We start from the raw sequence: 25,177 nt of genomic DNA, 5'->3' as shown, positions 1-25,177 counted from the left end.
AAACGCCTTACTATACTATGACGTTTTTTATGACATTTTGAGGTCGAAAAAAATTTTGACTTTTTTTACCCGAAAAAAATGCCTTACTATACTATGACGTTTTTTATGACATTTTGAGGTCAAAAAAATTTTTTGACTTTTTTTCTCCGATTTTGACGCCTTACTATACTATGACGTTTTTTTATGACATTTTGAGGTCAAAAATTTTTTTGACTTTTTTTGGACGATTTTGACGCCTTACTATACTATGACGTTTTTTATGACATTTTGAGGTCAAAAATTTTTTTGACTTTTTTTTGCCAATTTTGACGCCTTACTATACTATGACCATTTTTATGACATTTTGAGTTAAAAAAAATTTTGACTTTTTTTGGCCGATTTTGACGCCTTACTATACTATGACGTTTTTTATGACATTTTGAGGCGAAAAAAAAGTTAATTTTTTTGGCCGATTTTGACGCCTTACTATACTATGGCGTTTTTTATGACATTTTGAGGTCAAAAAAATTTGTGACTTTTTTTGGCCGATTTTGACGCCTTACTATTCTATGACGTTTTTTATGACATTTTGAGGTAAAAATTTTTTTTGACTTTTTTTGTCCGATTTTGACACCTTAATATACTATGACGTTTTTTATGACATTTTTAGGTAAAAAAATTTTTTGACTTTTTTTTTCCGATTTTGACGCCTTACTATACTATGACGTTTTTTTATGACATTTTGATGTCAAAAAAAAATTTGACTTTTTTTGGCCGATTTTGATGCCTTACTATACTATGACATTTTGAGGTAAAAAAAAAATTTGACTTTTTTTGACCGATTTTGACGCCTTACTATACTATGACGTTTTTTATGACATTTTGAGGTCTTACTAAAATATGACTTTTTTTGGCACATTTTGATTGCTTACTATACTATGACGTTTTTTATTACATTTTGAGGTCTTACTAAAATATGACTTTTTTTGGCATATTTTGATGCCTTACTATACTATGATGTTTTTATGACATTTTGAGGTCTTACTAAAATTAACAGTCATGTTGATCATGTGATTCAGAACAGATTGATGTACTGATATCATGATACACAAATAGCGCCAACTACTGGGAATAGGAAATATGTGCATTTTTCATGTGGTTATGTGTATTTTTCATCTAGTTCACTGGAAAGCAGACCAGATGAAGAGGGAGACACTGATCAGCATTCAAATGAGAACACAGTGACATGTTCATATTATGCTACACACATACAGCACCTACTGGGGGATTAGACATCTTTTGTACATGTATATGTCTGTATATCTGGAGAACAGATGAGATTAGGGCTGTTGGAAAGAAAAGAAGACAAGATAATGGAGGCATTGGTGCAGTTGAGCTCCTTTTACTTGGAGCCATAAATGTCTATTTATGTCAGTGTGCCATGTGAGCTATATAATGTGTTAGCATAAAGTTGCCATGACAAGCTGTGTAGATTTAGGATTTTGTGTGGATCTTACATCATCAATCTATTAGCAGGGCACTGCAGGGAATTGAACCCTACCCTAGCGTACTAGGTGTACCATAACCAGTGCCTTTTGCTTTTTGAAATGATGTAAAGGTAAAGCAAAACCTATATTTCAACAGCATTTCTTAAATATTGTTTTATCAGCATATCTAGTTAGAATGAGATATGGCATTCATGGAAATGCTGTTGTAATGTAGGAAAGAAAACCTTACTTTGAATAATGTATATGACATATATGTAGGTATTACTGCTATAGAATCAAAGCATGGATTTATGACATATCTATAATGTGTTATGTATTTTTGCGTTACGTCTGTGGGTAAGTGGTGATGTACATGATTGTATATGATTTGAAATAGTTCTTAATTGTTGAGAAAGTAGAGAAAGCAAAGGATTTGGACATGTAAAGAGTACATAAACACAGCAGAAATGTAGAAAGTGCACCAGAGCTCTCTTGTGCTCCAGCAATAAAAACACAGTACATATAAAAATATAAGTTCATAAAAACAGGTAAAAAAGACTACAACATATCTCTGTTCTGCATCATATCTCAACAACACCAAAGCTAGAACTGCTTAAATGTTTTAATAACACCTGTGTACATCAACAAGCCACAACCATTGTAAAATTGCTTTTAATCACTAAAACATTCTCAACCTCCATCCACAAACTCTAACCAACACTAAGGTGATTTACAAATAACACACTGTCCATCAAACCAAATTGCATGTTTTATCTTCACAGATAATTCATCTTACAATGCAAATCAATATTTGTACTGCCAAAATAAACCCCATCTAACCAAAAACCAACACACTATACAAATTATACAAAGCTTTAACTATTACCAAATCATCCACATGGCAAAAATGTCTACCTAAACTCACCTTGTTGTTTTATTCACACTTTGGCAGAACTCCCAAAAGGGGGCGTGGCCACAGACATCATTCATCAATCATAAGACACCACTGAACCAAACAACTAGTCCCACTCAACTGAAGTCCCAACTCCCTACATTTAATTATGAAATGTGTATGATTAAAATACAAATTACACAATGCTTGGAAAAACAATGTCTAACTTTTAACAACAGGCTCCATTAACCTGCTTCATCAACATCTCTCAAACTGAACACTGACTGCGTGAGTTATCCTCTGACAAACTTCATGATACATTTTCTTAGCATGTGCAACTTTCTTGTAACCACATTACACATGTAGTCACATAAACAACTCACTCAAAGTACAAATGTCAATTAGTTAACTTTTTCATATATATATCCACAAATACCTGGATATATTTAACCAAGGACATCCTGGTGTTCTTAATATATGTGGCTGAAAATAACACCATTGAAATGTCAACACACAAAAAATTGCTTTAAATCACTAAAACATTCTCAACCTCCATCCACAAACTCTAAACAACACTAAAATAATTTACAAATAGCACACTGTCCATTAAACCAAATTACATGTTTGCTCTGCACAGATAATCAGGATGACCTTCACACTCTCAACTCATTTATATGCTCATATGATGATACACTCATAGTGCCCCCTGCTGGGAGGGGGACATGTCTTTTCTGTTGCTGTATACTGCTGTGCTTCTCTGGGGAGAAGAGCAGGAGAGAGGACATAGGAGGACACTTGTGCGTGGCTGCGCTGGCTGCGACTGCGAAGGGGTGTGAGGGCCCGCCCATCGCTGCTTGCAGCTTTAATTTTTTTTTATCATTATTTTTTGCTGTTCAGTGTCACCACTTTAAATTGAACTTGGGCCAAAATGTCAAATTCAACATCAAATTCAAAGTAGTTGCCAATTAATTTTCAGTCAATCAACAAATCTTTTCAGCTTACATGTTTTTTTCTTTTTTTCACCCTTGTGCAGACAACAGGCACTCCTGGAGCTTCACAGTGAGAACAGACAAAACGCAGGTAACATTTTATTGAGGGGTGACTCATCCAGTGTACATGATGATGAGCAGCTCATGTAGATGGTGTATGAGTGCGTATCTTTTCTTTGCAGTTCCCTTATGACCCTAACTATGGTGACAATGAGAGTCAGAGCTCGCACACTGCAGCTGACCAGCTCGTCCAGGAGGTAAGTGAGGAGGAATCTCTGAGTGCCCACCTCTTTTAGCAAACACTAATTATTAGCAGAAAACGGCCTGATCCACTTGGAATCCAGTACCTTTTCAAGAGTACAAGAGCATTTGAACTTTACATCAGCAACTGATGCAAAAGGCAACTAAAAACAATTTTTAAAAAGTCCTTGTCTGTTCCAGGACTTGTTAAAATAAGTGCCACAAGCTGTAGCTTCAGCCTGTAACTTTTCAGTCTGTAGACATTTCCGTGTTAAATTGTTTTTTGTTTTTTAATTCTTGTTTGTTGGGAGTTAGAGTAATATTTTTTTTTCCTTTTGCAGAAATTGTGTAATTTACAGGCTGAAATAAATTTATATTTCAGTATTTTAGATTACCTCAACATTCATCTCCCTGCTTTTCAGTGTAAAGAGACTTGTTAACATGTATAAATCAAAGCTGAACTCTGAAGTCTTATCAAAATATTACATCTCAGTTGTATTTCAGGGTGGATTTTTCCTCAAAGTGTCTTTGAACGATACTAACTGTGCTCCAGGGCATTTGTTATTTAGCTGAGGCTGTGTGCCTTCCTCTGCAGAGTTCAATAAAACATCACATCATTGTTAACACTATTCAAAATGTCAGCTGTGAAATTGCTGCATAACAATTTATAATAGCATAACATTCATACAGGAGGAGTTGTGGGTTTATTGTTGATGCATTTATCAGTAATATGAATTTGTTACTGTATGAAAGCAACTACACTGCTTGTTGTTCTCTCTTCCAGGCTCTAGTGCAGGGCGGTCTAGCCTCCCTGTCCAGAGATGCGAGCTTTGTGTCTGTGACTAAGAAGGAGATGGCTGATGCCATGCACATCCCCATGGCTCAGATGGAGGGCATGGCTCAGGGCATCCTCAACGAACGCTCTGTCAAAAAGAGACGTCCCATCCCTGTCCCTCCTTCTGGCCCATCTGTGGCCGCACAGGAAACAGGCCAGCCAGAGCCAGCTGTGAGGAGAAAGAGACGCCCAGTCCCCTTGATTCCCTCCATGCAGGAGCAGGCTGAGGCCGACTCCAACCTTTAGAGGCTGTCACTTGAATTTACGTGTTTATCGTGTGGTTTTTAGTCTTGCAGGTGGCTCCACCTCACCTCACTTTACTGAACTTGTTGCCCCTGTGACAATCTGTATCTACTAGCCTGGCTCAAGGCCTAAAGGCTCATTGGCTCAGGTTTAATATATTGTCAAGTGCGGCTTAAACCTAACCAAGTAGAAACAATATCTCTGATAATGAAACATCTTAATCTTCAGATTTATTGAAACTAATAAAAACACTAACTTATCTCAGAGTGAACAGATTGATGCACTCTTTCTTTGTAGCTTTTGTTGAGGTTATCCATTCCATAGACTTATGGGACAACCATTTGAGTGAGCTGAGTGTCTTGCTGAAGCCTCAAAGAGGGAGGTATGATAGTGAACGGTGACTAAAATGTCTGAAGTGACTCAGTGAATTCAGGAAGCAGGCAGCTGTCTTTATCAAGCTGCAAGTCACTGAGGATGATGGGAAAAGAGTCCACTTCTGTGCATCCAGGCCCAGAAAAGTTCAACTGAATATTCAGTTCACACTCTTAAAAAGGGCTCTGGTTCTAACAATGCAAGTTGAAGAATGTTTTTTTTTCTTTGTTTGTAAAGCAGTGTCCTCTGATCCATTAGGACCTGCTGTTTTTTAGTCTTTTATTACTGAGGTTTAAGTTTTCTCCTGCTCACAACTGTTCTTGTATGCAGTTGGTTTCAGTAGATTTTAAAGAGGAAACTTTTTTTTTTTTTTAATTTGGGACATAGATGAACATTTCACCTGTAAAATAACTAATCCAAATATTTAGCTGTATGAAAGTATTTGTTCAATACAGACTGTAGTCATGCAGTACATGTGACTTTTCACTTTGAGTCACTCTGCAGCTACAGGTGTTTTTTTCATTTACATCAATATGTCTTTGAGTTGGGGGCAGTATACATACCTGGAGTATGGTGGATTTAGCTTGAAAGCTCACAGAGGCTTATTAACTAATTTTATTCATAATTGCATGGGCATAATTTATTGCACTTGTTTCATGTTTTGTGCCTAAATGCAAACCTGATGTTTTTTTTCTTGTTTACATTGTCCTCTGATCAGCCTGTGTTTTGCTGTCATACGTGACATTATGGTTCAAGGTTTTAGAGATACCAGTAGTTTGAGTGAACCTTAATTCTCCTTTACTTCTGGGTCTGTGCCAACATGGTTGATGTTACATTGGTGTTTACACCATTGGCAAAAGAAATAAATCATCCAAACCATTCATTTCTGTGCTAGTTTTCTTTCTGTAAACAAACCAAAAATGGACATCTGACAACACAGACTGGGATTTGGCGAAGGGAAAACCCCAGACTTACCAGGTGAGTTTGCTCCAGTAAATAATGATCAAAACTTGTGCCAAGAAGACCTTGAAATGAGAAGGTGACTACAGACAGAGCCTTCATCAGAAGATAGGTGCATGCTTTGGATGCTGCCACCCCACAGAAGTTATGATGTGAAAATTGAGATCCTCTATAAATAGTCTTGCCTAGCAAAGCAAAGACCCCTCCCCTTATGGAATGGAAACTAATGCAGCAAGATGCATGCCACATTGTGGGTTCAAACAGGTTCGTATAAACGATAGAAAATTCCTTAAAACACAGGCACAAAGCTGTCAAAAGCAGCATCTGGAATCAGAAAACAGGGTGAGTTGCATGCTTGTATTACAAAATAAAAGTACACTAAATAAAAAAAGGAGCTTAAATAAATCAAATTTTATTTATTGAAGCAAAGCAATCAACAAAACAGACCTGACAGAATAATGAGTTTTCCATTCACCTAAAGCTGATTGAAAATATCACTGAGGGATTATAAAGAGACTGTTGTTACCCATACAGCTGTCTAACCTCAACATATTTCCTTTGAAATAATTTTCTGATTACAGTTTTGACAAAGCTCCATGATCTCGTAACAGCACTGCCAGCTGCAACTCACTAGTGGTTTTATTTAGCTATCACATAAAGGAATGTATCCACCACACTGTAACAACAGCTTCCTGATATCCTGGCTTTTAAAAAAGTAGCACATATGAAAATGCAAATACGTCTTTTAGTACACACAACAGAAGACAGGCAAAGGCTTTAAAGCACACCAGTGAAAAGAGGGCCTTAAGCAGTATAAAAGTTCTGAGAGCAAAAAGTTGTTTCAGGTAAATCTGACACATTTTACCACGTGATACAAATTCTACAGTCTGTTAAAAAGGTTTGATTCCCACTTGTTTCCACTAGATTATAATTCATTTTTACTGATTATTATAGTCACTCTTGTAATGGCCAAATTAAGAAAGCACTGGCTTTTATAAATGTACATCCTTGTCACAGTTTATAAAGAACAACTGCTCCACAACTTTAAAAAAAAAAAAATTCACTAACTCACTACTCTAGCATATCCAAAAAATACATAAACCTAAAAAAACAATAGGAAATAACATGTGGGGCCTAATGGATACATGATGTGACTACAAAGTACATGAGCAATCCAGAGAAATGCAACTGAAAGTCCAACTTGCCAAAATGCCAGTGTTGGGAGTGTCTAGTCCTATTCATTTGGATTTGGGTTGGCATCAGGGTACTGAGAGAGGTCAAAGGTGAGAACTTTACTGATGACACAATCTCCTTGCTGTGGATGGAAGAACAGGAAAATCGGTCAATAACTTAATTGCATATTTTAAATGCAGCATGTTTCTAATTTGCATTTATATAAAAAACTGCAAAAATGCTTTATTATTGGCCTGTTTCTGATTAAATGCCTTAATGATGCCAAATTTGTTTGTATTTTATTTTAGGGATGTAAACGGTTAATCGACTATCGATTAATTGTCGATAAGAATTTAATCGATTAATTAAATTAATTGTCGGTAATTTAACATTGTAATCCAAGGCCGTTTTCCACAGGACGTACTTGAACTTTACACGAGATTCTCGCGGGTGGCGAGACCCGACACAAACATGAGGCGGTCAAAACGGAGTGGAGTGTGGGAGCATTTCAAATTAATTAATGATGATAAAGACGCCCAATGTAAACTCTGCAGTACTACGTTTGAGTTCAACAGCTCTACGAGTTCGCTAAGATACCACCTTCATAACTTGCATGCAGCCGTGTTGCAGGGAGGAAGTCCATCGCCATCACAACCTACAATCGCTGATGTGGTGGCAAGGCGGGTATGTGACCACAGAAAAGCGGAGGGCATTACTCAGAAGATTTGCGTGCATACCGGGCACGTCGGTCCCATCTGAACGCGTATTCTCAGCAGCTGGTCTCACTGTAAACAGGCTGCGCACACGACTTACTCCTGACCATGTTAATATGCTTATTTTCTTGAACAAAAATACAGGGGTCTAGGTCAGGAGCCTATTCAAAACACATTGAGACAGGAATGTTTTTGTTTCAGGAGAGGTAGTCTATATCTTCATTTGACTGTTCTGAGGGACGCCCTCTACTTTTACTGTCACCTTCCTCAGGGATGATTTAAGTTGTGTTCAGTTCTAATTTGAAGTTTCCAGGGCTAGTAATCTTACTGTTACCTTTCTCAGACCAATGGGGATTATAAATCCTGCTGCTAATGTTTCAAGTTTTTCATATAAGTAGTTTACCAGATTATTATATATAGGCTTAATATTGTGTAGGCTAAGCCTACCCATATTGTTTAGATTTCTATTTTAAATTTATTTTATGTTGCTTAATGTTTCACGTGCAACAGCTTGAGCCAGTGCACAACTGTTTTTTATGTATTTTAATTTTCTGTGCATAATTTTATTTTGTTAAACTACATAAATGCCATTGTCTGTACCTTATCCCAACTGGTACAATAAAACATCAGTTGAGCAATATAACATGCATTTTTATTCAGTATATTTTGCTTTCTATGTTAAAGACACTATTGATACCATGAGAAATTTACATTCTCAGGAAAAAAGCCGCTTATCAGTTAATCGTTAATCGATCGATAAGGTCAATCAACTAACGATTAATGAATTAATCGATAATTTGCATCCCTATTTTATTTATATCTTGCAATAAATTTTGTATAGACAACATAGAGAATCACACCTCTGGATAAACACCGATGAGTGAGTCTGCCTTGGTGTAGAATTCCTCCTTCAGAGAAATGACGATGGCCTGGAAGTTCTGCACTGACTGGTCTTTGATGTAATTTGCCACCTTGAGTTTACAGAAAATTATGAGTAGTGTTAGTTGTATTTAATATGATGAGCGTTATTAACAAAAAGCGTCTGTGTTTACATACATCACAAGCAGCACTGATTAAAAAACAAACAAACAAAAAAACATCTAATTTCATTTCTGAACAGACCTTTCCAATGTTAGTGTTGTCCAGGGCAGCGTCAATCTCATCCAGGACAAAGAAGGGCGCGGGTTTGTAGCTACAGACAATCAGGAGAAATGATGTTAACAATATTGCAACAGTACCGAAATCTACATCAGCTTTCAAGCAAGACAAACGTGTATTAAGACTCCCTCCCTCCCCCCTTGTTTCACCTGTGAATGGCAAAAAGCAGAGCCAGAGCAGCGACAGTCTTCTCTCCTCCAGACAGGTTGTCCATGGGTCTGAACCTCTTCCCTGGAGCCACACAGTTATAGTTAATGCCATCCAGGTATGGCTCCTCTGGGTTCTCTGGGCCCAGGAAAGCCTACAGAAGAAAGACACACTCACTGTAAAAGGTTTTCTTTGAAATATTTAACATACAATCTATGACTTATCCTTCCTCTGCCTAAGTACAAATGTATGGACAGGAGGTTGTACTATGGCAGATTTATGTGGGTTGCTGTAAAAACATTTCTGAGGCATACCTGGGCACTGCTGTTGCGTGAGAGGGCCTTGTAGATCTCATCAATGTTTGTGGCCACAGACTCAAAGCAGGTATTGAAACGGTCAAACCTTTCCTTTTTGATCTGCTCAAAGGCTTGCTTGGCCTTCTTGGCTCTCTTACGCGCAGCTTCAAACTCTGAAACAAAGACAAGAAACACACAGGTCATCAACAGCTCTACAAAAGGTACTGTGAATCTGCGTCACTCCCTTTCTCTCGCTCATTTAACTACTGCGGCCTCACCATCACTGGTCTCTTGGAACTTATCCCTGACGCTCTCGAGCTTCTCCATGGCCTTCATGTTGGGTGCGCTGATCCTCTGCAGGATGCTCTGTTGCTCGTTCAGACGCTGCTGCAGTGTGTTTGTCTCTGCCTTGATCTCTTCCTCTGAAAGTGCATCCTGCAGGAAGTCAAAAGGAGTGAATAAGCATAGTTTAAGATGTGGACATAATATCTTTGCTGCAAATAACGCTTTTTCCTCTATTGTACATTGCTAAGCTCTTTGTTTAAATGTAAAGCAAGGGTGTCGTTTGGACTAGCTACCTTGAGGTCTTCAGACAGGTTGCTGTAGTCGATTTCTATGAGAGCCTCTTTGGCCAGAACACTGCTGGACGTCCTCTGGCTGCTGGAGTCATCTGTCTGGGAGCTCCCCTGGATCAGTGCAACAAAAGGAGGATGTAATTTTTCTGTTTAAGTCCTAATGGTATTAAAAAAAAAAAAGTTTGAGCCTGCATGAGTGTGTTTGTGTGTACCTCTCCCTGGCTGATATCATCCATTGTTCCAGAACGAAGAGGCAACCTGATATCCTGCATTTTGCAGGCTTGCAGCAGGTTGTGACGGTCACTGCGCTTCTGTTCAAGTTTGGTCTCAATGGCTGTCACTTCCTTCTGGAGCTGCGTCAACTCTCTGAAATATATGAAACAACATTTTCAGAAAAAAATGACACAAGGGGAACATTTTATACTCAATACGCAGGAAATATTAAAGCTGATATGTGAGTCTGCAGCCACTGACTTGTTGGCGCCACCCAGTTTTTTGCGGATCTCCTCCATCTCGTGGTTCTTATCATTGACTTCAGATTTCTTGGTGAGGTGCTGGTTCTTCAGGTCCTGCAGCTGGGCCATAGTCTCATCTATGATCTTCATGTGTCTGTGCTCCTCCTAGAGGAAGATAGGTCACAGGAGTGAGATTTAACTTGATGTCAAAATTGAGGACAGAAAAGATAGTAGTAGAAAAAAGTTTTTATCATTCACTTTATGTTTTTACCTTTTTAAGTCGCTCTATTTCAGCCTCGTCCTTCTTCACGGTCTGCTCCCACATCATGACTTTCTCCTGGTCCTCCTTCAGCTGGTTCTTCTCATAGTCTAACTGGATACCCAGACGGGTCTTCTGGGTCTCAAACTCAAGACTGAAGCAAAACAATAAATGTCAGGTTAGACTACATAGAAAAACTTGGACAGGTTAACCAATGATTTGGAAAGAACAACGAATAATCTACACTGGAACTGAATATTAAATTGTTAAACTCACCGCTTCTTCGCAATCTCATTCTGCCTCTTCACCTTCTCCTCCTCAAACTCTCTGATGTTCCTCACTCCAATCTCCTCACAGAATTCTACGAACACCTCATCCTCCACCTGGAAAACAAAAACATTCATACTTCTATTACAGCAATGCCAAATTTTCAGACAGACTTCGAAATGGACCTCGCTTTCTGTCAGTCTCACCAGGTTCATGCGGTCCCGAAGGTCAGTGATCTCTCTCTCGCGGGACTGGATGATCCTCTTGATGTCATTGATGCGAGGGCCAAAATTGGCCAACTCACTCTCTAGCTTAGACTTCTCCTGCATGACACAAATAAAACAAGCTTTGATACAGCAGCTCCTAGAGCAATAACGGACAAGAGGAGTAAAATAACATGATGTACGCAGGCTGTACCTGCATGTTGAGGGAGAGGTGGCGGGTTTTTGTCTGTTCCAGGTCACTCTGGGAGTACTTGAGTCTCATCTGCAGACCATGTGCCTGAGACTGCACCTGGCGCAGCTCTGCCTCCTTCCTCTTGGCCTTCATTTGCTCCTACAAAGAAAAACATTACGTGGAAATTGTTGTGAATTAACATCAAGTGAGAATCCATCAAACTGCAGTTAGTGACTATGGATTGACAACAATTCACATTTGGAGATTACGCAGGAGATGCCATCATTAGCATTAGTATTTTCGGCGCATCCCGCTTCGCACTGATTCAAAACACTTCTTATAACATCATGCTGACTAACAAACATACAAACACGACCAAAACCACAACCTCTTTGATCGAAGTATTAATATTTTAGGTTACCTTGAGCTCTTCTGTGAGTTTTTCTTTCTTTTCCTTGAGCTTGTCCACTGCTTTCTCATCCCAGCGCCTGGCCTTGGCCTTCAGGTCACTGGCTCCTCCGGAGATGACTCCAGACTTCTGGAACAAAGTACCGTCCAGGGCTACCGTCTGGACACAAGCAGACAAGAAGGGGTTAGGCAAAAAAAAATGGACAAGGTTTACATCTACCTAGTCATTAGGCAGGTACAACAGCTTTACAATCCTGCCAGTGTATGTGAAACCTGATGCAGTGAGCTAAACTTAAGTACCTTGTGTCTGTATGGCCCTCCAAAAGCAATCCTTCGTGCATCTTCTACATTCTCACAGACCAGGGCGTTGCCACATGCATACTGCAAGGCTTTCTTGATGTGGGGGGGCTCGTAACGAATCACATCAATCACCAGCTTGGCTCCTCGCAGCTCTCTCAGTTTCTCATCTGTTGGTTTCACCTTTGTTAAGAGAAAAGCTTATTAAGGGTTTTTTTAAATAAATGAAGCAAGAGACAGTTTATTAGACAGCTGGCTACTGAAAAAGGACTATGATCAAGGTTTATGATGTCCTTTGTCTGCACTGTCATGTTAGTTCATACAGCACAGTATTGTTTTGTTTACATCTGTTGTTTACATGGTGAGAAGCCAGTACCCTGGCTGCACAAAGTTGATGAGTCTCACATTTCAGTAATGATCACATTGTTATTCAAGCTTCCTAAAGAAAATATAATGAATATAAACATAATTGTAATAACAAAGAGAGAATAAGTTGGTCAGAATTGTGAGAGAATTATCTCTCAATCTGATTTTTTTTTTTAAATAGCATTTTTCTATAATTGTTCAGCCCTGTTTTCTAGTATTCACCTCAAGGTAGTCAAGTGGAAGGAAGGTCTCTGGTTCGCCTCTCTGCTCCTTGATGTACTGAATACAGTCTCTGCCAGTCTTCTCCGAGTCAACAATGATGGCGTCCATGTTCTTACCCAACACTTTGGTCACAGCAATCTGATATTTCTTCTGAGTGGGCTGACACAAGTCGATTAGACGACCGTACTGAGGAAAGAAAGAGCAATGCGTTTATTTTTTACTAAACTTCCTTCATGACAAGTTTATTCAATGCTTTCACTAAATCCAGCACGAAAGCAAGAAACAGCAGTTTTGCCAGCATAAGAAAATTAGCTAATGTACTGAAAGATGTCACAGTTGCCTTACCACAGAGCCGGGGTACAGTCGTTTAATACTCTCCATGATCTCAGCCTTGCGCTGCTGGCGACTGTTCTCCTGCCTGTCAATTCTGGCGTCTCCCAGCTGCTCCATTACCTACAGCAAAAGGCAATAATAATGGGATTCGTTATAGACTTACTTCGCAGCTGACATTTTCACTTGTCAAACACGGGCGTAACTAATTACATTAACAATAGGAGTGCCAGTGCCAAGACCCCGGTACTATGCGGGCTGTCCCACTGGCATGGATTACTGGCACACCTAGCAATCATTTATTTTATTGGTCACACTTACGTTTTTCTCCGATATGTGAAAATGTCTGTGAGGAACATTTTGTGATTCACAATGGGAAATTTCGTTTTCTGCTGCTGACTACCAGAGCACAGGTTAGCCACAGAAGCAGGTGGCTGAAATCTGCTATTAAAATCTGAAAATTATTGGGTAACACATGCAAATGTGAACCCATGGGCACCAGTTGAAGCCACCTCCTTTTCTTTCTTTAATGTGTGTGTGTGTGTTTTGTGTACCTGGTTAAGCTCCATGTTGATCTCATCAATCCTCCTCTTAGCCATCTCCACCTCCTCAGTAAGCTCCTCCTCCATGCGCTTCTGCTCATCCAGTGACTGCCTGAGGGGTAACAGGACAAAAGTGTGTGAATAAGGGGGTATAATGGAGAAGCCTATTTAATCAATACACCGAACAATGAGAGCAGCATACCTGCTGGTAGCAATATAATCCTCTAATTTCTCAATACGTTTCTGGTTTTCTTCAATTTCACGAATCTTCTGTTTGATTTTGGCCTGGAGAGACACAACGTAATATATGATTATATGCAGTCAAATCAATGCAAATCATTTTGTTCTAGCGCATGAAAAACCTGCCATTATTATCTTATTTACCTCTGTCTCCACTTTCTTCCTCTCCTCCAAGTCAAGGCGGTCCTGATCGGCCTTCTGGTCACGGTTGAACTTCTCCAGCTCTTGTGCCAGCGTAGCAGCACGTTTACTGGCCTCCTCCTTCAGACGATGGTACTGCTTGACCTGGAGGAAAGAAAAACAGTGGGTCGTGTTAAGTCATCAAAAATTTTTAACGTCCATAGGGTGTCAAGACATCACAACAAAAATCTGACGCAGTCCACACACACCAAGAACAGAAATTTGCATGTGCTGGCTTTGCAGATGTCCCACTGCCTTAATGTCAAACTGCTGAATGGATTTGGAGAAGCCATGGCTGCCTATGCAAAATGTATAGTTGTACTGAAGACTATACAGCTGAGCATTTATTCAAAAGCCGTTAAACAGCTACAACATTCTAACATATCAGACCTGGTTTTCCTCCAGGGTGAGGTCCTGGCCCTGGCTCTGCGCCTCCTCCTCCATTCTCTCCTCAAACTCTTGCTTGGCCATCTCCACCGCCCTCATCTCTTTATCCAGCTCATCCATGTCTGCCTTGCGTTTCTTGTACATCTTCTGGGCATTTTGCAATGATTTGCGAGCTGCCTCAAGCTTCTTGATCTTGTGTGAGGTGTTCTCTTTGGCCTTAATGTACTGTGGCCTTTTTTGGTTCAACTCGGAGTCCTTCTCTCTGTGGACAGAGTCACATGATTAATAAAGCGCTGGGTTTAAAAAGGCACAGGATCTATGCAGGTGTGTTAAGCAAGAATGATGTCAGTCACTTACTTGATTTCTTTCTCAATGGTCTGCTGCTCCCTCATCAGCCTGCCCAGCTCCTTCTTCTTGTCCTTTAGCTCCTCCTCCACGTGGTCCATCTTTTTACGATCCTTCTCAATCTCCTTGTTCCGCTGGCCCAGCTCTTTGTTCAGCTTTTCAATCTCAGTCTCATTATGGTAGAGCTTGAAGAGCTGCAACTGAACACTGGCCCTGGCTACTTCGTCCTTCAGACGCTGGTAACGCTCAGCCTGGCAGCATAACAGAGAAGGAGATAAGTAGCAGAAATCTCTTTTACGAGAGTGTCTTTGCCAAGATATATAGCAAGAACAGTGACTTTCACACTAATAAGACTAAGAGAGATAACACAAAACATAACTAAGACACATAACTAAGACATTTTGCAGGTCAAATTCCTCTTGCAGGACAATAAACTTTAAAATCAAGGTCAAAAGGCTATATGAAGTGTTTACTTTCCAGTCCAAGCACAACACAAATGCAAGGGGGTAACTATAACTCCAGAAATACTGTATTTGCAATCAACACAAAGGACATACCTCCTCTTTCTCTTGCTTGGCTTCTTTGCGCTCAGCGGCAATGTTTTTCTTACGATGATAATTGAACTGCGTGTCCTCTTCTGCTTTCACCATCTCCTTCTTCCTGCGGTCGTATTCCTGGGCCAGCTCTCCGGAACGAGAGATCTCCTCAAACAGAGCTGTACGCTCCTTGGGGTTCTTCATGGCAATAGACTCCACAGCTCCCTGGATGGAATATAAGGAGGGAACCAAACTGTGGTTACTGATAGCAACTGTCAGCACCAGAGATCTTTACCAGATATTAATTTCACATCTGCAAAAATTATACTCTAGGTCTTTGCTCAAATTGGCTGTGTCACATTCAAAGCTGTGATATCCAGCCAAGGCACATGTCTCACTACATTAACTGTTTCCACCACAAAGAGTACTGGCAATGAGCAAAACAAGCACATAAACTAACTTTTAATCTTCAATGATTCAATATTGTCAATTAAAAACAACCTTTATCAGATATGTGCAATCTTCTTGTACATGCAACAAGCAACTTCAAGCTATGATGAGCATCACTTCCTAACTGTACTGAGATCACTGTGAAGCACAGCTGTCTGATAACAAAGCTGTAGCTTAGCACAAAAGCGTTACAAAAGAATACCAATGAATAAATTTCTCTTAGGAAAAATGTTAGGGTTTCAGTCTCACCTGAAAGACCAGGAAATTCCTAGCTTTGATCAGGATGCCAAGTTTTTCCAGCTCCTCACTGTATTCAGGCAGGCCCACCACCTTGTTGTTGATGCGATACTCAGAGGAGGAACCTGATGCACAAGCACATTAAAGCAGAAAAAACACCAGAACCATTAACTTGTCTTAAGTACACAGCAGATTGCTGCAAAAGTGTTTCATTAAATGTGTCCAAGAAGAGACAGCTGTATGGCAATAAAACATTTCTAAACATATTACAAAGTGTTGTCTAAATAGCTTTGATGATGTAATGACAGAAAGTGCTACAAAACAGTCAACAAGGCATGATTACAGATCTCAAATGGATCTAAGTGAATTTTAGGTTGCAGGATGGTTAATTGAGAGTACTGTGGGGAAAATGTGGAAATGTCTCTGCATGGTTTGAAATAGAGACCCTTTAACAGGCAAATATTACTGATATTAAGGATTCATGTTTTGACATTCATGTTTTAAAATATTTAATAATAATGTTTGCACAGCTTTCCTTGGACATATGGACTCACAGAAGTACTGATGTAAGATTACACTCATGTTTCTTTTTAACTTTGGTCAACTAAAAAGCACAAAAAACCCACGAACAGCTAAACACGTGCCTTGTAATTTCTAGCAGTAGTTTTTCAACTGATTTTTTTTGACGATGAAAAGGGGTTCATACCAATAATGACCCTTGTGAAAGAGCGTTCCTCTCCGTTATCCTCCTGGTACACCATACTGACAAAGGCTCTGTTGGCAGCTGGCTTCCCTACAGGCGCTCCATGGATTAGATCCTTTAGAGTCTTCACACGCAGGTTACTGGTCTTCTCCGCCAGCACGAAGCTGATGGCATCCATAAGGTTGGACTTCCCTACAAAAAGAGTGTTTAAAGCTTTAATACCCCATGCAAATACAATATGGAAAAGCAAATTATAAACTAAGTGAATTATTTATAAGATATACTTGTATAATCTGGCGTGACTGAAAACGATTGCCCTGCAGTAAAGTTTATCCTAATGACTTTCACAATGTACTCCGTTCAGTTTATATTTTGTCAGAGATCAACTGTTGTTTGTTTGAAGGCCACAGTTTGTCGTGATGTTGTAAAGAATTGAATAAAAAGGGCCTTCCAAGATTTTGACCTCGTTCAGTGTATCTACGTTCACAAAAAAAAAAAAAGATAAAGCATAATTTTGTCAGCGAAAACTAAAAATGTGACAATATTAAACTTTACACAGAGAAACCATTCATGTATAACATTAATGGATATAAACAGCATTGCACAAGCTGACAGACACGAAACAACATAACATAAAACAACTCAGTGTAGAATGGTAACATGATAAATAGTTAGAAAGTACGACAGTCAAACTGCTGTCCGGCAAATATCAGGGTTCACGCAGACGTGAACTGAATTCTAAGTTGTAGCATCTAAAGACAGTGGGTCATCACTACGTTGTGTTTACCGTTAGCCAATGCTAACAAGCTGTCTGCATTAGCCGCGATCATAACATACCAGATCCATTGGGTCCGATGATTGCAGTAAACTTGTGAAAGGGTCCAATGATCTGTCGTCCTTTGTACGATTTGAAGTTTTCGATTTCTATCAGTTTTAAATAGCCCATGATCGTTATATTTGTGCCGCTGTTTTGTAAAAAAAAAAAAACCTGCAAGTGAATATTAGCAAGTAAAACGTTGCTAATGCTAACAACCACTGTTACCGAACAAGCAACTCAAAGACAAAGCATGCACGCAAATGAATAAATCTCCGTTCAATCTATTGCTGGTCTATGCACAAGTCCCATTATGAAGTGCATATTTATCTTAATAATCTAAACTGCTTCATAATCTCAATCAAATACCCGCGATGCGGTTGTAACAACAATGCGCCATTTTACAATCCAACAGGAAAACCCTCGAGCGCGCCGACACGAAATCTCGCGATTTCTCGCGAGGCGAAATGGAGTAACCAGGAGTTCAGCTGTGTTGTGTTTATGGCCCCACAAATGTTTAAGTATCTCATTTACATCATAAATCATGTTAATTTCCCGAGAGAATTCATGTCCTGTACAGGTGCACCCGTCACTGCTTATGTGCTTTATTTACTACTAACATAGCACAGAGTGTCGAGATGTTACCATGGTTACCAAGGGCATCCAAACACAACTGGACTCGAGTGAGCTTCACGCACTGAGTGAGATCTTCCCAACGGTCTGAAGCCCCCAAATTAACGAAATAATTTGCACGCATCTGTGACGTGGGAGGTGAGTGCTTTAGACTGTCCAAGGCTGTCTTTCAAGAAAGCAAAAGTGAGTTGTAGAACTTGCGTCCGACTCATATACCTCACTGAAGCCTCTCTAAGTTTTGTGTGTGTTGTCAGGACCCTAACCGCAAGCAGAGTCTAGCAGGGTGTGATTATCGAGTCAACATAATAATTTATATCCAACTATAATGGCAGCCTTCATTGGTAGAAAGTAGATATGTACATTTAGTCAAGTATTGCACTTGAGTACAATTTTTAGGTACTTGTGCTTGTACTGAGTATTTCTATACTTCTACTCCAGCATTTCAAAGTGCTGTAAGAATATTCCATCCTGTTTTGAGTAAACGTTCAACTATTTTTTAAAAGTCACATTTTTTGTTATTTTTGTGTAATACCCAGACTCATTCTGTCTTGTTTCAATCTGAAGACGCCCCTTTTTAGGGCATTTTATTAAACAAATCATCATCCATGTTTTGTGAAAGTGAACAACTATATATAGAATAATTAAAGTTAAAGCTTCACCACAAACAACTATAACTGTAAAAAGCTACTTACACATAATATATCAGTAATAATAATCTTATGATATATATGTATGTATAACACAGCACCATCAAATTAGCCTTTTTCTGCATAAGAGCATTTTCTGATACTTTAGTACATTTTGTTGACAGTACTTTTTTAATTTTACTTAAGTAAGCTGTTGAATTCAGGACTTTTACTTAAATGGAGTACTTTTTCATAGTGTGATATTAGTAAAGAAGCTGAGTACTTCCTCCACCAGTGGTGGCTATAAACAGTGATGTAATGTTGTGTCTCCTTCCTCCTTCCTCACTAGAAACTGTGAACATGTACAAAGTGGACTTGCCTATAGACCATTCCATCGAAAAGGCTGTGGAGAGGCGAAGATCTGCAGAGACAGCACGCAAGGCCCGAGTCTTCAACACCCGGCTACGTGTGATGGGCCTGGACGTTGATGCGCTCAACCAACAAGTCCAGGAGAAAAAACATAAACAAAACATGGAGGGACAACGAGATAAAGCTTTCGGTAAACTGTGGGTGGGAGGAGAGGCAGGGAGGGGTCAGAATTAAATCATCTCAATCATGGACATTATTCACCGTGGTGCATAACTAACTGCCCCAACAATGTCTTAAGATCTCTGTATTTGTGAAATCACTTTTCACCATAAATGAGCATCACAAGTGAGTTTATTTTCAATCTATTGCAGATAAGCTGAGAAATCTTCACGATGAGATGCTGCTGCAGCAAGACATTGATGAAAAAGAGAAGCGAGCAGCTTTGCACACAGACCTGGCCCAGTACTGGGCCACTCATCAGCGTGTGGAGGACTCTCGTGATGCTGATCTCAAGTGTGGCCTGAAGGGGGCATTCATGATCACCATTCCAGAGGGTGAGCTGGGGCCTGCCAGTATGCAAATCTTTCAGGTAGGCTCCCTGTGACTGGCAAGTGCATCAAGAGCAGTGGAACAAAATCCAGCAAATGGTTAAATAAATAATCACGTTACCCTTGGAGCACTGTGTCCTTGTTCCATGTGCAGGGAGAGGGTATTGGAGAGGAACAAAGGAAGAGAGAACAAGTGAAAAAGACAGAGAGAGACCTGCGAGCACAGACGGAGGACAAAGCAAGACGGCACATAGGAAACAAGCATAGAGGTGAAAAGAGACAAACAGACACACTTGAACTCACATATACACTGTAATCACTGATGAGCTTACATACTATACGCTGTAGCCTTTGTAAATCACACACATGCTTCATGCTTTCCTACACAAACAATCACACACTCCTACGCACAGCCCTTATTGCCAGGTGGCATTGATGGATGCTCATCCCAGAGAGCCTTTATGGATGTGAGAGTGTGTTGTTGAAGAGCTTCGTACAATGGGTAGCGGTTAATGCAGGTGTGAAAAACACACAGTAAGTGATTTCCAACTCCTGTGTGTCACAGAGATGCTTGTGAGCAGGGAGCTGATGTATCAGGACCTAAAAGGGGTTCAGCAAGCGACACTAGAGGAGGAGTGTAAGAAAGCTGCCCGCATCGCTCTCGACAACTACAATCAAGCTCTGGTATAGTACATGCATGTGCACGCACAGATGGACACACAGACGCTCACACACCACCTGCTGATGCAAATGCTCAAAGCAAAATCCAGTGGGGTTTTGAGCTGTGGCATGGTGTTCTCAGGTGGGATTTTGAAATTAAGAATTCTAATTGAAAATGTTAAGTGATGCGTGCACACACTTGCTGCAGGAAGGCAGCCGTCATATTAGTTGGTACCAGGCAACATGGATGGTTAAACTGCTTTGATGTATGCGTGGGCCTTGTCTGTTTTTTAAAAGCCCCCATTTAGCTCTACCCTCATTTGCCTGAATGCACTCGACTGAATCCTCCATTGGGAGGCATCATTACAAGTCCTTGAGGTCATGGTGTTTTCTGACAGTTATGTGGTTTCTCTAATAACCACTCACATGCATGATGCACAAGCAAACGCAACTGACTGATTGGATCTCTCAGGAGGACAGTCACCATATGGCTGACTCTTGACTCTAATCTAGAATTAACAACATATTAGAGGTTTGGTTTCGTAAGCTGCTGCTATTCCACTTACCAAGGGAACGATCAATCAACTGTCCCTGGATCCCTGGTAAGGCCTCACCTCAACCTCCTCCCCACAGGCTGCACAGCGGGCAGAGAAACTGAAGGAGCAGCAAAGGAGAGAGGAAAGAGAGAATCTTGCAGAGATGTGGCACACACTGGCATCTGACATGATGACAGAATGTGCAGAAGCAGCAGAGAGAGAAGTGGGAGGAGGGAAGCCACCCCGGGTTCTGACTGACAGGTGGAAGGGGATGAGCCCTGAGCAGCTGAGCGCCATCCATGGGGAGAGAGAGGCACAGTGCCTTGAGAGACAGGTACTGGAGTCACCCTAAAACACAGTGCATAAACAAATGAGCAATTCACGGTCAAGTCACGTCTTACTGTCCTCCAAGTTCCTGTTCAGTTTGACCTGAAAAATTCCTTCAAAACTGTGGTTCCCCAAATTAATAACTTGTGACCTTTTATCTGCTTACTTATCCTGTTAAGCCTCTTGGAACCCCTCAGATTTATCTTGCAACCTTTCGGTCAGGTCCTAACCTCCATGTTGGGAACTACTCATAAAAAAACTGTTTTAAAAATGTCTTAAACCTGGTATCTCACATAGCAGTTCCACTCAGGTTTAGCATTTTGACCTATATTTCTTGGCACCTTTAGAGACAACGTGCTTCTGAGAAGATTCAGGATGCAGCGTGGGACCTTCAGCTCCTGAAGCTGTCCAGAGAATCAGAGGAGGAGGAGAAGAGAGCAGCAGAGCTGAGGAGACAGAAGAGGATCCAGATGGACCAGCACAACCTGCAGCTGGCCAGAGATCAGCAGGCATAGTGAGCACTGCACCACACAATACAGACACTATTCAGGCAGTAGTCAGCAAATGTATTCTGGGAGTAGGTGAAAATGTTGAATTCAGATGTAAATAACCATTTTTGGACAGTTACTCAATGTATGTTTATTTGTGTCTCTTTCTCCTGCAGCCAGGAGTACCTGAACAAGAAGCTATACACCAACAAACCCACCAGGGACTACTTTTATCAATTCAGCACCAACTCCCGCTGACCATCTCACACCTTGCCCAGGCTTGTCTTCCTGCTATAATGTGCTAATAAAATCTATTGAATCTAGTGACAAAGAAGGGAACCTTTTTTTTGGTACAGATTGTTCCACATACTTTATTTTTCAGTCACATATCCAGTTACAGTGGTAGATTCATAATGCAGTTACAATTATATTGGGCCCATAAGTCCACCCAACTCCTGACGTTCACCCATGATACGTATTGATGCCATCAGTCCCATTATGCTAATGGTGCACCCCACACACCACAAAGAGGCACATCTACACCCCAACAGGGACACACATGCCCTACCCCTCCTTCCTCCCTTATTTTCTCTCACCCCTCCCTTCCCGCCCAGGCGTTATTGTTTAAAGTCTGTCTGCTTTTCTGCGTCATGAAGAAGCTTCTCTAAACAAACCAGTTCACTTTTTAAAAGGTTTTTCTCTTTTAACTATAAAAATGGGGGGAAAAAAACAACAGTGGAAAAGCAAATGCCAGTGTCCCCGGCTTTCCCCTCGACACATGAAAAGCAAAGAGTGAGTGGCAGTCGAGTGAGTATCTGTGTGTGTACACTTATTCCTCATTCAAAGCTAACATTTGCCCCGAACACTGACAAACACACGTTTAGCAGCAGATAGTCAAGTTAGAATATTGGCATATTTTGTGTCATTCATTGCTCCTGTATGAAAATAGATTTTTTTTAAAAGCTTTATTTGTCCTGAGTGTGTCTGTATAACCAACAACAGGGAGCTTACACACACCTCCGTCAGTGCCACTAGCCATTTTAGACATCCCATATTCTTTACCTCAGGGAGTGTCAGGTGATATTTGGCCAATGTCAAGCTTTTATTTGAGTAGGTAGAACTGAGACAGCAGCGTTGCATATATGTGCTCCCTGTGGTATGCACAAACTGGCTCGCTGCATCCCTGCCTCTCATAACTGCATCAGACAAAAACTCCACAGATATTCACTGCACTGCAATGCATTGCTGGATGGTTATGGGCATGAATGCAATCTTAGCTTTCATTGTAATGTAACTACTACTATCACTAAATGACACTAATGTACAATTTTTTGATTTTCAAATTTTGAAATGCTTGAAAACATCTACAGAACAATGTGGATTTTTTTTCCTTTTAAATATTTTTTTTTCGTTCCTCGACCATGAGCTATTTTGTTTTGCTAAAACTGCAAAATCTCACTGCAGTCGTGTCAAAAACAGAAAGTTTGAATTCATAGCAATAGTACAAAGAAGAGAAATTACAGCTTGCAACATTTTAAAATTAAGTGATTTTAAACCTTCACATTTTTCACATTTTTTATCAAACATGGTTGGGTTCATCAAAACAATCTTTAAGGGTTGTATTTACATTCAGTGGGAAAAAAACTGTCCTTTCCAGATCTTCTCATAACCACTCTTCTCTCTCCTGTACCTTGAAGCTCAGATTTTTTTTTTATCAGCATGTAGAGACAATGTCTACCCAGCCCTAAAAAGAATACATTCTCTGCGTTTGATGTAACTGCCAACTGTTTGCCTTTAATATACATCAACTGGTAATCATTACGTCTGTCTGCAATATCAACTTGCATTGATAAGGGTCTGAAAATAAAACCTGGGAGAGTGTTTTGCCCACAAGACTCCACTCTCTAATCCGTAATATACATAAATACTGCTCCTCAAACAATTTGCGTAGTATGAGATGAACTGGTATGAAAAGATTGTTAATTAGAGACAACAATGTTTTTAATACAGTGTAGAAAGAGACAAGGACAGATACAGAAAGCTACACAAAATTCTCGACACAAAAAATTACAATATCTTTTCCAATAATGACATTACACTTCTGGTGGGAAGGCGAGAGAGTAATGACATCGATCTGGTGCTCTATGCAGACCCAGCAGGCACAGGAACATATAAGGAGCATGTACATATCTATAATACTGTATTATGGCTAAATAGATAGATGTAGATGCAGCTATATACATCAGATGCTACTCAGCATCTTCACAGCAAGTTCCCCTTAATGCATCCAATGTTATTTATAGTAAGAAACTTGGCGTCACTTAGTTTCGATGAAAACATCTTGATCTATGAAATATGTCAATCAAGAGAAATCATGAGTTTTACATAAAGAGTGTAGAACGCAAAAGTAAAAAAAATGATGATAAACGTAAAAAAGGGAGATTATGAAAAAAGGGTGTTTTTGGATTCTGAACACATAAAAAAAATAAAGTCACTGGCAAGTACAATCTGAGACATCAAATGGTGTTAGATATACAAAATCATATGCAAAATAAGTCAAGACATGATAAATATCTATGTTTCAAGACAGTTACAGCAGTATGTGCTGTCTGTCACATCAGCCTCCTCTTTCAATGTACTACTCTGTACCTCTATAGGACCACACCTACAGTCCCTCTGATACTTCTACCTGTACAGCATTCTGTCTTTATCTTTCCATGGTGTTGGTTTCTGGGAGAAAGAAAGACAAGACAGGGAGAGAAATGAATGTTAGTCGTTCAGATTTTTTTGTAAACTACACAGATAAAGGAGGGTGAGGGGGGTCAAAGGACATCTTCAGGTCAGTCAGACTTGTAACATATTGTCCACTCCTTTGGACACTCCTTTGGTCAAAATAGTCCAGTCAATCAGATGACTGCCATGGGCATCTGAATAGTCAATATATTGATTGTGTATTAGTTGTCAAAGTACAGATCAGCAAGTCAGTAAGGAACAACAGCGTATGGGCACATATGTGTTGAGATGTTTTGGTCTGATGGTCCCTGGTGGATGTAGGGGCAGGGGGTTAATCGAGGATGGTGGCTGAGTTGGGCATGCCGTTGGTGGCTGGGGAGACGGTGGTGTGGTTGAGCGGGGAGTTGTCCGGCGGGGCATGAAGCGCATCTGGACCCTCGCTGGGCCGACTGAACTGGCTGACCAGAGACTCATCCATGTTGAGCTCCGTGGTTAGGACACTGCTGCCGTTGAAGTCAAGGTTGTCCTCACTGCACAGCTTGCTCTCCTCACACAGCGACGGATGGCTGGCCATGCATTTCTCCTCAATATCGCTAAAGTGTGTGAAGAGGTCAAAAGCAAGAAATATTGTCATGAGGCATGTAAAAAAATGAAATACAATCAGATTACTATTCTTCATTCAGCACAATGTTTTTTTTTTCAAGAGCAGCCAAAATTCAAGCTGAAAACACATAATACTAGCTCTGCAACATCATTATCGTAGT

At 40.2% G+C, this 25,177-nt stretch overlaps 4 protein-coding genes across 6 annotated transcripts in view; 2 read left to right on the top strand and 2 right to left on the bottom strand.

Moving 5' to 3' along the window:
• LOC121195493 (dihydropyridine-sensitive L-type skeletal muscle calcium channel subunit alpha-1-like) overlaps positions 1 to 5,916 on the top strand; it is a 53,268-nt gene extending 47,352 nt beyond the window's left edge. For both annotated transcript variants that reach the window (XM_041059004.1, XM_041058996.1), the window contains exons 43-45: positions 3,392 to 3,438; positions 3,530 to 3,604; positions 4,372 to 5,916. In XM_041059004.1, coding sequence (XP_040914938.1) covers positions 3,392 to 3,438; positions 3,530 to 3,604; positions 4,372 to 4,668 — 419 coding nt within the window. In that variant the 3' untranslated portion in view covers positions 4,669 to 5,916. The remainder of the gene's footprint in view (positions 1 to 3,391; positions 3,439 to 3,529; positions 3,605 to 4,371) is intronic.
• Positions 5,917 to 6,393: 477 nt separating this feature from the next.
• Positions 6,394 to 17,914, bottom strand: smc1a (structural maintenance of chromosomes 1A). Its single transcript, XM_041057566.1, has 26 exons — positions 17,517 to 17,914; positions 16,683 to 16,871; positions 15,989 to 16,101; positions 15,311 to 15,514; positions 14,766 to 15,004; positions 14,412 to 14,670; positions 13,986 to 14,126; positions 13,804 to 13,886; positions 13,614 to 13,713; positions 13,075 to 13,182; positions 12,730 to 12,915; positions 12,145 to 12,324; positions 11,858 to 12,004; positions 11,458 to 11,595; positions 11,247 to 11,363; positions 11,050 to 11,156; positions 10,786 to 10,927; positions 10,534 to 10,679; positions 10,272 to 10,425; positions 10,063 to 10,170; positions 9,763 to 9,919; positions 9,503 to 9,657; positions 9,191 to 9,342; positions 9,006 to 9,075; positions 8,744 to 8,854; positions 6,394 to 7,312 (listed from the first exon to the last, which is right to left on the bottom strand). Exons 1-26 carry the CDS (start codon positions 17,623 to 17,625, stop codon positions 7,232 to 7,234), a joined length of 3,696 nt encoding a protein of 1,231 aa, XP_040913500.1. The 5' UTR covers positions 17,626 to 17,914; the 3' UTR covers positions 6,394 to 7,231.
• A 1,198-nt stretch (positions 17,915 to 19,112) lies between these two features.
• ribc1 (RIB43A domain with coiled-coils 1) lies at positions 19,113 to 21,970 on the top strand. The gene is made up of 7 exons (XM_041059874.1): positions 19,113 to 19,311; positions 19,493 to 19,710; positions 19,824 to 19,938; positions 20,235 to 20,353; positions 20,963 to 21,199; positions 21,540 to 21,706; positions 21,857 to 21,970. The coding sequence occupies exons 1-7, from the start codon at positions 19,113 to 19,115 to the stop codon at positions 21,936 to 21,938; spliced, it is 1,137 nt and encodes a 378-aa protein (XP_040915808.1). The 3' UTR covers positions 21,939 to 21,970.
• A 108-nt stretch (positions 21,971 to 22,078) lies between these two features.
• l1cama (L1 cell adhesion molecule, paralog a) overlaps positions 22,079 to 25,177 on the bottom strand; it is a 42,103-nt gene continuing 39,004 nt past the window's right edge. For both annotated transcript variants that reach the window (XM_041065560.1, XM_041065567.1), the window contains one exon: positions 22,079 to 25,006. In XM_041065560.1, coding sequence (XP_040921494.1) covers positions 24,745 to 25,006 — 262 coding nt within the window. In that variant the 3' untranslated portion in view covers positions 22,079 to 24,744. The remainder of the gene's footprint in view (positions 25,007 to 25,177) is intronic.

The sequence above is a fragment of the Toxotes jaculatrix genome, chromosome 2 (assembly GCF_017976425.1).
Source record: "Toxotes jaculatrix isolate fToxJac2 chromosome 2, fToxJac2.pri, whole genome shotgun sequence".
In the NCBI taxonomy this organism is placed as follows: domain Eukaryota; kingdom Metazoa; phylum Chordata; class Actinopteri; family Toxotidae; genus Toxotes; species Toxotes jaculatrix.
This window is presented reverse-complemented; position numbering and strand designations above follow the sequence as displayed.